Source organism: Oncorhynchus nerka, linkage group LG25 (assembly GCF_034236695.1).
Source record: "Oncorhynchus nerka isolate Pitt River linkage group LG25, Oner_Uvic_2.0, whole genome shotgun sequence".
Taxonomy (NCBI): domain Eukaryota; kingdom Metazoa; phylum Chordata; class Actinopteri; order Salmoniformes; family Salmonidae; genus Oncorhynchus; species Oncorhynchus nerka.
In genome coordinates this window covers 54,269,597-54,284,059 of record NC_088420.1, presented here as the reverse complement: position 1 = coordinate 54,284,059, position 14,463 = coordinate 54,269,597, and the positions used below count along the sequence as shown (strand labels likewise).

Here is a 14,463-nt window from a genome sequence, read left to right as displayed (position 1 = left end):
AAAATACCAGGGAGGTGTTCCAATTTCTCACAAAGAAGGGCCCCCTCTTGGTAGAGGCCATTAATTTTTTTTGTACCCTAAAGTAAACATTGCATAATCATTTGTACAATGAAATAATATTTTGTCTTGGAGACAATGTTAATTTGCTTTGACTCTAGTGTTCTATTTGTGCATTTGCAGAGCACAACAAATAAAAGCAGCAGATAAAATGTTATTGATCACATACTGTACACGTGTTGAGCAGATGTTATTGCGGTTGTAGTGAAATGCTTGTGTTTTTATCTCCAACAATTTCACAACAATTACACACCTTCTCCACTGCAGTCCCGTTGATGTGGATAGGGGGTACTCCCTCTGCTGTTTCCTGAAGTCCACAATAAGCTCCTTTGTTTTGTTGATGTTGAGTGAGAGGTTATTTTCCTGGCACCACACTCCCAGGGCACTCACCTCACCCTTGTAGGCTGTCTTATCATTGTTGGTAATCAGGCCGACTACTGTTGTGTCATCTGCAAACTTGATGATTGAGTTGGAGGTGTGCGTGGCAACGCAGTCATGGGTGAACAGGGAGTACAGGAGGGGACTGAGCACGCATCCTTGTGGGGCCCAAGTGTTGCGGATCAGCAAAGTGGAGGTGTTGTTTCCTACCTTCATCACCTGGGGGCGGCCCGTCAGGAAGTCCAGTACCCAGTTGCACAGGGCGGGGTTCAGACCCAGGGCCTCGAGCTTAATGATGAGCTTGGAGGGTACTGTGGTGTTGAATACTTTGCTGTAGTCGATGAACAGCATTCTTACATAGGTATTCCTCTTGTCCAGATGGGATAGAGCAGTGTGCAGAGCGATGGCGATTATATCGTCCGTGGATTTATTGTGGCGGTAAGCAAAGTGGAGTGGTTCTAGGGTGTCAGGTAATGTAGAGGTGATATGATCCTTGACAAGTCTCTCAAAGCACTTCATGATGACAGAAGTGAGTGCAACGGGGCGATAGTAATTTTGTTCAGTTACCTTAGCTTTCTTGGGTACAGGAACAATGTTGGCCATCTTGAAGCATGAAGGGAACAGCAGACTGGGATTGGGAGAGAATATGTCTGTTAACACTTCAGCCAGCTGGGCTGCGCATGTTCTGAGGACGCGGCTAGGATGCCATCTGGGCCGGCAGCCTTGCGAGGGTTAACACGCTTAAATGCCTGACTCACGTCGTCCACGGAGAAGGAGAGCCCACAGTCCTTGGTAGCGGGCCGCATCGGTGGCACTGTGTAATCCACACAGTTCTTCTCCCTAAATTCCCTTTCCCCTCCATGTCACATTCACTCCATTACGTTCCGACCGCTTCCTCCACACATGTGCCGAGTGCACACACAAGCCCCCTTTAGGCCTACAGGAATGACTATCAAATCTAACTGATGGGATATACAAGCTACATTCATTGCCAAATGATGACAGTTTTATCTGGTTGATTGAAGTAGGAGAATATGTGTTCAAACAATGAGCTGCAGTTTTGGGAATAATTGCGTCCTGGCTCTATTCAGCTTAAGCTATTTTGCGTACTGCTAGTGCCATTTAGAATTGGTTATCTTCCCCATACTCAACTGGCGGACCACGGTCCGGAGCCGACTTCTAGTTTCATGTAAACACAATTAAGACATGGAAAAATGTGTAAATTTCTTGCAATTCATCTTTAAAACAGCAAAACAAATATTTGCCCTATGCAAAATGTGTGGAATTTAGCAAATTTGCATTGAAACTTCGTAATCTTTTTCAGAAACATTAGTTTGAGAGAGACAAAGAGCGTGTTTTCATCAGAATCATGAAGCATAGGCCTACTCATCAAACAGATGTCGTGGCCATCACCATGCAGTGTTCAATGTGGAATTGTTCATCCATTTTGAAAATTCCAAAGAACAGGCAGAATAAACTAAATAGAACGTCTGTATATCGAAAAGAAGACAGATGTTTGGTTTGTAACCCTGAAAAAATTCTTTCAACTCACCAAATTGAGCCCTGTTTAAAATGACCACTCTTTGAGAGTAACTGTTCCAGACGCGAGATGCACATCACATTATTTGAGCTGTTCTTGCCATAATATGGGCTTGGTATTTTACCAAATAGAGGTATCTTCTGTATACCAACCCTACCTTGTTACACAACTGATTGGCTCAAACGCATTAAAAAGGAAAGAAATTCCACAAATGGACTTTTAACAAGGCACACCTGTTAATTGAAATGCATTCCAGGTGACTACCTCATGAAGCTGGTTGAGAGAATGCCAAGACTGTGCAAAGCTGTCATCAAGGCAACGGGTGGCTACTTTGTGAAGAATCTAAAATATATTTAGATTTTTTTTAACACTTTTTTGGTTACTATGTGATTCCATATGTGTTATTTCATAGTTTGTCTTAACTATTATTCTACAATGTAGAAAATAGTGAAAATAAAGAAAAACCCTTGAATGAGTAGGTGTATCCAAACTTTTGACTGGTCCTGTAGATAAATGTGCACATATTTTTTATCCCCAGGGCTGGCCTTGGTAAAACGTTTATTTTATAGTACTCAAGTACTCTAATAAAAATAATGCGAGTACTCAAACAGTCAAAAAATATCGAATGACAATCCCTAATTGTGTTCCCTTTAATTGGCAGGAAATAACATGTAGCTCCAGGAAGTCGTTAAAAAAAAAACATTTATGGTACATACAGACTCTGTCCTAGATTGTGCTGGCCTGTTTTCTTCTCATGTTGCGAGGATAGACCACAGTGCATGCATGTCCACACTGCTGCTACATTTGTTGGGCTCCAAATCTAACCTACTGTATGGTCCCGGTGGGTGAACAAATCTTCTCTGTCTGTTGGTATATCTGTTGCCTGGAACCCCTTTGATGGTGTTTGTCATCATATAGTATGCAAACAATCCACATAGGACGCCGAAGAGCTTACTGAACGGGTTGTGTTGCATGACTTCACCGCCATCCAGTGGGTGTCTTGTCACATTACAGTACATTTCAGCGGTACACCGAATCTACGTCAAACCAAACCACTCAATTTTATGTGTTGTCGTAATGTAAATGTATGGAGTCCACTCAGATAATAAGTTTGACAGAGCATTTTTTGTTTGTTTTTTTGACAGGACTTTCAACGGGATATGTGTAAAGCATACCCCAGAATATCTTATCAGTGGAATGAAAATTCTGTTATGCTCAAAGCTCTGTTATATCTAGTCACAATTTGTCACCACACATGTAATTGTGGGAAATGTAAACAATATTTTTTTTAATGCAAAATAGTCCTGTGATAATTCCTGTATGTTCTGTTATGAGGTCACATAGGCAACTGCACAGGGAAGTCAAAAGTCAGAATTGATTTATTTAGCAATATCCTGATCGTCTGATGGCTCATAATACAGATTGTCTTTGGGAACGTTGCACAAATAGTAAACAATTACAATGGGTTATTTGTGGGGATTAGAGACACATGAGAATAGACAGAGAGCAAATATTTAGGGGACAGTTGACAGTTGGAGAGAGAATTTAGAAGCACTTCCTGTGGACGATTGATGGTCCGGCCTCCTCATACTCGTCTTTGCTGATCCACATGGCCTGGAAGGTGGACAGGGAGGCCAGGATGGAGCCGCCGATCCAGACTGAGTATTTACGCTCAGGCGGGGCAATCATCTACAGGGAGCGACAGTCAGTGGTTAGGGCAGAGTCAAATGTTGTCTATACAAAGTCGTGTCTTTCCTAACCAGCCTTGCTGCACCAAAGGTACTTTGAGACCACAAAGTACTTTGAGGTACTTCACTTTTGCATACTTTCTCTCAGTAATTGTGATGGTGGTGTGGTTAGGTTGATTGTCCATTATTATAGAGAATTCTCCATACCTTGATCTTCATTGTGCTGGGGGCCAGGGCTGTGATTTCCTTCTGCATGCGGTCACCGATACCTGGGTACATGGTGGTACCGCCGGACAAGACATTGTTGGCGTACAGGTCCTTACGGATGTCAATGTCGCACTTCATGATGCCGTTGTATGTGGTCTCATGGATACCAGCGGACTCCATGCCTATGGGGATAACAAATAACAGTCTTTACACCCACATTCTGTTGAACTCCATGCAAGACAATAGAGAAATAGGAACGTTGGATTCTGAGTCTTGTCATGTGTATTGAGGCCCCATGGGAAAAGAGAGGGGAATCCGAAGCTTATACTTAGTTCATAAGCATCATGAAAAAGACGATACATAGGGTATATCCTTAATGAATAATACATTTGGTTACATAATATGGACTACTTTTCTTCCTGCTATCCTGCATAATCTTTTCTACATTACTTGTGCTACAGCACAGTAGATCTAGCCTGGTCCCAGATCTGTTTGTGTTGTCTTTACAATGGCGGGAGTTGGTGAGACAACACAAAACTGATCTAAGTCCAGGTTATAGAACATTGTGTAGGTGCAAGGATTTGGATACTGACCAATGAAGGAGGGCTGGAAGAGGGTTTCTGGGCAACGGAACCTCTCGTTACCGATGGTAATGACCTGACCGTCGGGCAACTCATAGGACTTCTCCAGAGAGGAGGAGGAGGCAGCAGTGGCCATCTCATTCTCAAAGTCCAGAGCCACGTAACACAGCTTCTCCTTGATGTCACGCACGATCTCTCTCTCAGCTGTTGGGATGGATAAAATAGTCTGTTACCCACCACAATAGACAAACAAGGTAACAACTGTTACATTTAGGGAAATCAAACCTACGGTGTGTGTCAATATTGACAACTTTGAACAGACTCCTCAGCTAACAGTACAATAAATGGCTGCAGTTACTCTATTTTGCCAATAGAAGGCACTGTAAGTTTATGAGCAACCAACAGTGGCAAGGTTCAGTTGAACTAAACAGGTGTCATTAACGCTACATGTTAACTAGGTGAAAGGCTACATGAATATTCAAATGTAATGAAAAATAAGTCAAATAATTAAATTCAAATGTATATGGTTCTACATTGATATTCTATCATTACCGGTGGTGACGAAAGAGTAGCCTCTCTCAGTGAGGATCTTCATCAGGTAGTCAGTCAGGTCTCTGCCAGCCAAGTCCAGTCTCATGATGGCATGGGGCAAGGCATAACCCTCATATACGGGCACGTTGTGGGTCACACCATCGCCAGCATCCAGCACAATACCTGCACAGGTCACACAGACACATTAGTACAGACACACCAACGAGCATCACGGTGGTCAATGCCACGGTTGTGGGTTTGATTCCCAATGGTGCTACATATACTAACGTGTGATGCACTCGTTGTACTGTAGGTAACTTTTTACTGTCATCCATTTTTGGGTGGATCAGTGTTAGGAGGCGCATGCTCACCTGTGGTACGGCCAGAGGCGTACAGGGACAGCACAGCCTGGATGGCCACATACATAGCTGGCACGTTGAAGGTCTCAAACATGATCTGCAGTAATGGAGGAGTCACCATGAGTCACTGAGAAATGTCCCACAAGGCACAGACGTCAGTCAGTTCATTGTCTAGTTAATTGATAATGCCAGAGAAACCGGTGTTTGGAGGACATATACCGTGCCAAACACCGGCTTTGAGGGCATTATCACTTTTATTCAACGGGTTACCAACGTATTCAAATAGTAATTGACATATTTTCAATAAATGGAATTTCTTCATAGCATTTCATCCTTCCACAAGACGTAGTACCGACACAAAGTCTAGTGTTGCTAAAGACGCGTTCGGTCTTTTTCTTCAGTATCTATGAATACGACCCAGATGTTTGTTCTAAGTGTTTCATTGCTGTACTGCCTGGCAATGCTCTTATACCTTGCTTGCTAGCTAGCCAACAACAGCTAACTTAGTCACATTAAAAAGTGCAGCCAGAATAACAGCAAAGTAGCTGCATTTGCATTTGTTTAAGCTGTTTTCTAGTGACATTTATTTAGTTTAGTTTATTTTATTTTTACAGGGACAGTGCACATTAATCAACGTTTCAGTAAAAGTGCCGGTTTTAGCCAGCCGGCTAATTTTCAACCGCAGTCCCTGGGCAGGTTATTAAAAACAATTACAATATAGACAATAGCACCATAGAACAAGCAAGACATAGCAACATAGGACAATCAAGACATAGCATACAGACAGAGCAACATAGAACAAAAAGCAGCAAGACAAAATTCATAAAAGCAACAAAGTGTTTCCACACCTCACAAGCTACAGACAACAGACAACATGGAAAGCGGCAACACACAGCTAGGGACCATGTTCACAAATCTGATTGACCTTTAGCCAGGTCTTCAAGCATTTTGTGAATGTGTGATATGTGGTGCAGTTATGTGTGTCTGATGGCAGTGTATTCCAGACATGGGAAGCTCTCACAAAGAATGCAGATTTACTAAAGGTGCTTTTCCTTAGGGGAACTATACAGTCACCTCTCATGGCAGACCTTGTGGATCTGCTGCCATATGTCTGGGTTTTCTGTTTAACAAAAATATTGAGTGGAGGGGGAGCCAGGCCATTAAGGATCTTGAATACAAGACATGCGTCGGTGTATTGCACAAGATTTTCCCAACTCAAGAGCTCATGCTTTCTAAGGATGTGACAATGATGATGGCTATTGGGCTTCCTATCAAGCACTTTGAGAGCCTGTTTGTAGACAGACTGAATAGGTTTTAATGTTGTACAGCAAGCTTGGGCCCAACTAGTCAAGCAGTATGTTAAGTGGGGGAGTATCATAGATTTGAAGTACAGTTTTGCTACCTCTGTAGTCAAACAATTTCGTATAAATCGGAAATTAGCTAGATTGAATTTAGTTATTTGAATTACCTTTTTCACATGCTTTTTAAAAGAGAGGTTGGAATCAAGTATGATGCCAAGGTACTTAAAATCGGATACCACCTGGAGCTTCTCCCCTGACACATAGACATCTGGCTCAGTAGCATCTGTTGCCCTCTTTGTGAAGAACATGCAAACAGTTTTTTTCACATTGAGATGCAAACACGAGTCACTGAGCCACTTTGTAACCTGGACCATTACAGTAGTGAGTTCTTGTGCAGCTTGTTGTTTGCTCTTTGCATGCACATATCGCCAGGACAGCGGAGTCAATCACCACCTTCCGGAGACACCTGAAACCCCACCTCTTTCAGGAATACCTAGGATAGGATAAAGTAATCCTTCTCACCCCCCCCCCCCCCCCTTAAAAGATTTAGATGCACTATTGTAAAGTGGCTGTTCCACTGGATGTCTTAAGGTGAACGCACCAATTTGTAAGTCGCTCTGGATAAGAGCGTCTGCTAAATGACTTAAATGTAAATGTAAATATATCACTGTATCATCTGCATACATTTGAACTTCAGACCCAGTACAGACAGAAGGCAGATCATTAATGTACAGGCTGAACAGATGGGGCCCCAGTATTGACCCTTGGGGCACGCCCACATCATAGCTACGAGTGGGCGACAGCTCATTGCTCACTCTGACACACTGAGTTCTGCCTTCAAGGTATGATTTCATCCATCTCAAGGCATCAGGGGAAAAGTTGAACTTGGACAATTTTGTGATGAGAATCTCATGGTTAACAGTATCAAAAGCCTTACTTAGGTCCAGAAACACAGCCCCAACAGCACCCCCTTTGTCCATCTTGGACTTCACATTTTCCAGAAGAAAGCAGTTGGCCGTTTCTGTGGAGTGTTTCGCTCTGAAGCCAAACTGCATGGAGTGTAATGTGAAGGGGCTGTTGTTGAGGTGGGCAATCAGTTGTTCTGCTACACACTTTTCAACAACCTTTGACACCACAGGTAGTATACTAATGGGCCTGTAGTTACTCACGTCAGCAGGGTCGCCTGATTTAAAGATGGCCGTTATTATGGCCGACTTCCATACCCTTGGAAACACACCGAGACCAATAGATGTGTTGGTGACCTTAGTAATGGGGCCAATGAGTGACTCTTTGTAGTTTTTAAGAAAGGTAGAGTCCATCCCAAACACATCTTTGGCTTTAGAAACATCCGTAACAATGAGCTAATGAGGTGCAATTTTTCCTGGCATAGCACATGTGTACACTCGTCAGGACACTGTTGTCCAGAGGACCTAGCCAACAACACAGCTACAGTAACACAATCACTTCAAACTTAATCTGGAAAGACTGCGTTACGTTGTACCTTTTTTCAATTGACATTTTTGTTGTTGTATATATATATCCATAAAAATGATGGCAGCTGATTCATTATTTCGACTGGCTGAAAAACGCTGACTGCCTGTCTGTCTCGTCCCGACTTATTACATTACTATGGGACAGCAGGTGATCGAATTTGAATATTGAAACAAATGTTGCAAATGTCGGAGAGACAGACAGCAAGGTTTATACAAATCTCCGCTGTTGAAAACAAACTCTAGATGCTTTTTATAATGGAGATGAAGTTTATAAAGTGTCTGGCTGGGCTGATGAGACTGGATTGCACAGTCAGATGGAACAGAGTAAATAGGCATTTTAACATCATAGATTTAGCTGGTGGCAACTAGACACCGGCTGGAATCTGGTTTTAATCAATCAGCATTCAGGATTGACCCACCCGTTGTATAATTGTCAACTAAGGTGAATTCAACAAAACATTTTACCTTGTAATTGGATTTAGGATAAAAGTTGGGTAAGAAAAAGACAAAATGCCCTTACGTTGATTACCTTTTGCAAATCCAATCAGTTTTCCACATTGATTCAACGTCATCATATATATTTTTTAGTTGAAATGACGTGGAAACAATGTTGATTCAACCAGTTTTTGCCCAGTGGGATATTTCTCATTAAACTATATCATAAGACTGATGGCCAAGTGTTTGGGTTTAAGGTATTAGCGCCCACCTGGGTCATCTTCTCTCTGTTGGCCTTGGGGTTGAGTGGGGCCTCAGTGAGCAGGACAGGGTGCTCCTCAGGTGCCACACGAAGCTCATTGTAGAAGGTATGATGCCAGATCTTCTCCATGTCGTCCCAGTTAGTTATGATGCCGTGCTCAATGGGGTACTTGAGGGTCAGGATACCTCTCTTGCTCTGGGCCTCGTCTCCAACATAGGAGTCTTTCTGACCCATACCCACCATCACCCCCTGGGGAAGAGACAGACAGCCATGTGTTATTCACATGAACAGAAGGTACAGACATGAACAACAACAGCCACATACCGTATTGATTTGTGAAATAGAGCTACAAATGATACACATTTAGGGTCTGTTTTCCCGGACCCAGATTAAGCCTACTTAGCTAAAAAAATAAACATGCTCAATGGAGAATCTCCATTGAAAGTGCCTTTTATTCCGGGACTAGACTTCATCTTTTTCCATGAAACTGGCTCAAACTCTAGTCTGATTTCCAGTCTGTTTGTGCTATCATTTAAACTACTTGTCACTCATTGTCATGCCGTGTTTGGCTTGACATTGATAGCAATGTAGTTGGTAAGAGCATAAACAGATCTTGAACCTGTGTGGAATTTTTATTGTTGGACATAAGATAATGTAAAAACACCGGGAAATCGGCTCCAAGTGATTTTATTCCCGATCAAAAATCAATGCAACATATAAAGTATTTTTCATGAGCTGAAAGAAAAGGTACAAAAAATGTACAAAAAGCTTATTTCTTTCCAATTTTGTGCACAAATTGGTTTACGTTCATGTTAGTGAGCATTTCTCCTTTGTCAAGATAATCCATCCACCTGACAGGTGTGGCATATCAAGAAGCTGATTAAACAGCATGATCATTACACAGGTGCACCTTGAGCTGGGGTCAATAAAAATGTGCAGTTCTGTCACACCACACAATGCCACAGATGTCTCAAGTTTTGAAGAGTGTGCAATTGGCATGCTGACTGCAGGAATGTCATTTAGAGAATTTGACAGTATGTCCAACCGGCCTCACAACCGCAGACAACATGTAACCATGCTGGCCCAGGACCTCCATATTTGGCTTCTTCACCTGCTGGATTGTCTGAGACCAGCCACCCAGACAGCAGATGAAAATGAGGAGTAGTTCTGTCTATAATAATGCCCTTTAGTAGGGAAAAAGTCATTCTGATTGGGTGGAACTAGCTCCTGAATGGATGGGCCTATGCTCTCCCAGGTGCGCCCGCCCTGGGAGATCCATAGATTGGGGCCTAATGAATTTATTTTAATTTGACTGATTTCCTTATATGAACTGTAACTCATTAAAATCATTGAACTTGTTGCATGTTGTGTTTATATTTTTGTTCAGTATAATTTAAGAAATCCGTTCCCAAGTATTCCCACCAATAATAGAGAGAAACGTGATCGTATATAGACGTAAGCAATGAAATGATTATGTTTTAGTCAAACATTATATCTGTTTGGGCTTCTTGCGATCAATTTGCATACTACGAATAATTTGTAATTATGTTCCGGCCCCCCTGACTACTCTCCTGAAATAATCAGCCCGCGGCTGAGTCCAGTTGTTGATGATCCCTGCTGTAGGAGCAATGACCAACTAACAATAGTGTAGCAGCTCAACTTCAGGAATGACCCTGTGAATGACATGAAGAGGTAAAATGGGGGAGGGAGTGAGATGATGTCTCACCTGATGACGGGGGCGCCCCACAATGGAGGGGAACACTGCCCTGGGGGCATCGTCACCGGCGAAGCCAGCCTTCACCAGTCCTGAGCCGTTGTCGCATACCAAGGCTGTTGTCTCTTCCTCGTCACACATGGTTGAGTCCGGTTACTGTGGGCCTACACACACACGCACACACATACACACACAATACACCAGTTGTCACCAGTAAGTCAAGTATGTCAGAGAGCAATGTGTTTCACACATGGCATATGGCCATAGCAAAATGGAAGTGTTACTGCATTAACAGTTGCTGCCATTCACACTGTGAGCTTATTCTGTAGCACTGTCTGTCTGTCTAGTCTCTTCTTGTTGTTTGTTCATATATGCCATGCTAGCTCCATAACTCACTTTTTGTTTGACTAACAAATTAATTGACTGACTTAACTGTTTATAATTGTAATGCACACAACAGAGGACAGTGCTACATTTTGATTGCTCTAAGTGCTTAAACGTATTCCTGTAGTGGTCCTAATCCTAGACTTTAAAGCACAATAGCAGTTTTAAGAATCTTAAAGCAGGGATCTGTATTGCATTTTGTATCAACTTTTTATTATGTGTAATCATTAACTCAAAGCAACATAAAAATGAATTTTCTATTTAGTCTTAGACGTTTATCGGGTAGAAATGAGGATTCATACATCGCTCTTTTTTTACACATTTATCGGTTAGAAATGTTGCTTCAGTCATCGCTCTTTTGAAACATTTATCGGTAAGAAATGTTGCTTCACTCATTGCTCTTTTCTCTTGTCCACTCAGGTCTGTTACATACTGTATGTTAGTTGAATGTACTGTATCTTACATATACATGGTAATGTACAGGAAATGCAGTGATAATGCACTAATTGGAAGTCGCTCTGGATAAAAGAAGAGCGTCGTCTAAATGACTAAAATGTGAATGTATTACTGAATGATAAATGATTATGATAATAAGAGAATCCCATCGAAACAGGTTCATGAGAATTGCATGTGTGCAGGAGAATGACTTACCCTGGAGAGCTGGACAGGAGGCGGTGTGTTACAGTCCCTTGAGACAGAGAGAGGAGAGTGCGCCTGGCTCACCTGCTCTCTGAATTTAAATAGGAGTACACAGGACCCACGCCATCACATACCTTCAAGACCTCGGGCCTTTTTAGGAGACATGTCACCCTTACAAACCAATGCGGAACTGAAAGGTAGAGTTGCCCTGTCCCACTACGGTTGTCACACGCACACACGCACGCTCAAGAGTCTCATTTGGCTAATTTATAGCTGGGAGGTGGCACCGTGGTCTATTGTTGGAGGACTGGAAGACAGGTTGATGATGCGTTCGCAGAGAAAGGCATGTTGGAGGTCACTATAAATAAAGTCCGGTGCATCAGTCATAATGGAGACATGGCCCCTTGTCTATCTGACTGACGTTCAGACACAGCGTTACAGCCAGCCAATCAGGGCATGCCATGAAAAATGACAACCAAAGCCTCTGTGGACCACTAGCAGGCCTTCAAAGGAAGTTTCAGAGCCTCACCCTGAATGGGAGTGGACAATAGTCATACACAAGACTGTTTTCACCAATATAAATTTAGGACAGTCTTCACCAAACCAAAAAGTCAATCTCTAGTCTGGTCAGTGTTCAATAACCAGAGAATGTCCCTCAGGGTTGGGATAATTTTATTTAAATTAAGTTTATTCAATTCAGTCAAGTCGATGAGGGAATTTCAGTTTACTTCCAAAGTTGACTAAATTGAAATGGAATTGATCCCAACCCTGATGTTCATACAGTAAAAGGATTGTCCTCATGGCCTGTCAATTTAGTAAGTCTTTACACAGTGGTAGAACACAGCAGACTGGCCTCACTGACCACAGTGTAACCTGGTTTCCCAGTCCCATTGATAACCACATACCTGAGGAAGTGGTTCAGAAGAGGACGATCAAAAAAGCAAGTGATTGTTTGAATGGTGTGGATAGGAGGGGAGTCCACAACACTTCTATTAAAAGGAGTGGTTTATAGAAACATCCCCCCAGGTGCTCCCCAGTGGTCATTCAGTTACTGACGAGAAGACAATATTCAGATTAGATTCTCTATTGCCAGACACAGCACAGTGCTCCACCCACAGAGACATGGAGAACGTGGGAAAATACTATTCAGATGAAGTAATAGTAGGAAGTTTAAGGAACAGGTTTAAGTAGAAAAAGGGTATTGAAGGATAAGTATAAGTCAAGCACATTGAGCCACACACATACACTAATCAGTTGGCATACGGTAAGATTGTTAGCTAGCATAGAAGGTTCATAAAATTAGATTGCAGTTAGGATAGTAAGGTCATGTTATTTTAGAATGTGATCCAGCCAAAGTAGTTACACATTAGGTTTACTTGCATCAGTGTTTTGGGCAGCCAGATGTGGCGGAAGAGAGGTGGTTGTTATGTGAGCTTATGGAGCATTGGGCTAATACCCTTCTTTTAACTCTGTCCTTGGCTATCTTATAGCCTCAGATACTTCCTTGATGTAGTTTACTTTACATTACTGGCCTGTTTTTACTGTACAGCTGGCACAAATTAACTGGATGATGCAACACATTAAATGCTTAGCTGAGGTACATTTCCGTGTTCAAATAAATCCATTCCAAAAGTCTTGTTAGTGTTTGCATTCAAGGTCAGGATTTTATGTAAGGGTATTAGCATACAGCAGTAAATTCACTTGAAAGTGACATCCAGAGTACAACTTATCCCTCAACATTTACAGGACCGCCTAAAGTCATGGAATTGAATTGTAAAAATGTATTACTTTTTAATGTGTGGTGAACACCACTGGTCATGATGTTTTCATCTGATTGTCAAACAAATCAGTTCAAAAAGTAAGTTTGTCTACTCCAAAACAAGTCCAGCATCCGAACGGTGCACTGTGCACCTGCCATTTGAATGGAAAGGGACATCTACTACAAACACCAAAAGTTTAATGACATTCAGTCTACAAAGTGGTGTCTATTCATTGATGCCTAACAGTGAAAAAATAAACATAGAAAATTATTCATAATAAATGTTACTTCAATTTGCAATCGGCTGAATCAATTTCACCAGAGAAAGCATCCGAGCGAGGCAAACAGCGCTCCTCTGTCTAAGTATCTATAGCCCACGTATCTGATGCTGTCTTGCCAAAAAGAATATGACATGTCCTACTCTTTTTGTCCAGACAGCAATAGATGCATGGGCTACACATACTAAGATAGAAGGGAGCCGTTTCCTCGCTCGGATGTTTTCTCCGGTAAGATTGAGTCTTGTTGTCAAAATTATCAATATATTCAGAGACGACCTATCAGAACTCAGAATTTCTGTGGGGGCCACTGGGGTGGCCAATCAGATTTCAGGGGGTGTCACCCCCTGGACACACCACTGACACCAGCAGCCCAAGTTCTAACATTAGATTAGACCATTCGATATTGACCCCGAGGTTGTTAGCCTCGTAAAACAGACTGACCGCTGCGATCACCATTGTTTTACTTCAGTCAGGTTGACCAGGCATGGTGTGGAACCTCTTTCATGACTTACTTACTCTAGCAATGGTCATCAACATTGTGAAAAGGTTTGAAAAACAATTCTAATAAATGCAACAGTTAGACAATGGAGGAAGATACTCCAAACCTTTTGATTAAAAAAAAAATCCATCAGGTATTGAATTAATTATAGCACTGTAACGTCTGCCTCCAACTCACAATCTCAAACACGTAGATCCGCTGAACGCAGCTCACTCTCCAGATCCCAATCACCTGAATTATGATCACCTGTTCACACACCTGTATGTCATTATCACGCACTATTTAGTTCAGTTCTTTGCACCCCATCGTTGTGATGTATTGTGACACTTCTGGAGACTTATATTTCCCGCACTAACTT

The 14,463-nt window shown here is 42.2% G+C and overlaps 1 protein-coding gene across 1 annotated transcript; it reads right to left on the bottom strand.

Annotated features, from left to right (window-relative positions):
* Positions 1 to 3,336: 3,336 nt before the first annotated feature.
* On the bottom strand, positions 3,337 to 11,688 carry acte1 (actin, epsilon 1). The gene is made up of 8 exons (XM_029634895.1): positions 11,582 to 11,688; positions 10,559 to 10,710; positions 8,842 to 9,081; positions 5,354 to 5,438; positions 5,004 to 5,165; positions 4,464 to 4,655; positions 3,871 to 4,052; positions 3,337 to 3,664 (listed from the first exon to the last, which is right to left on the bottom strand). Exons 2-8 carry the CDS (start codon positions 10,685 to 10,687, stop codon positions 3,521 to 3,523), a joined length of 1,134 nt encoding a protein of 377 aa, XP_029490755.1. The 5' UTR covers positions 10,688 to 10,710; positions 11,582 to 11,688; the 3' UTR covers positions 3,337 to 3,520.
* Between the last annotated feature and the right edge of the window lie 2,775 nt (positions 11,689 to 14,463).

Bases quoted from the DNA above. Each gene is read 5' to 3' on its own strand.
- acte1 (XM_029634895.1), bottom strand. From the start codon at position 10,687: ATGTGTGACGAGGAAGAGACAACAGCCTTGGTATGCGACAACGGCTCA. The intron at 5,166-5,353 runs GTGAGCATGCGC...TGACCTGTGCAG, and splicing joins CGCCTCTGGCCGTACCACAG to GTATTGTGCTGGATGCTGGC. The intron at 3,665-3,870 runs GTATGGAGAATT...CGCTCCCTGTAG, and splicing joins CCAGCACAATGAAGATCAAG to ATGATTGCCCCGCCTGAGCG.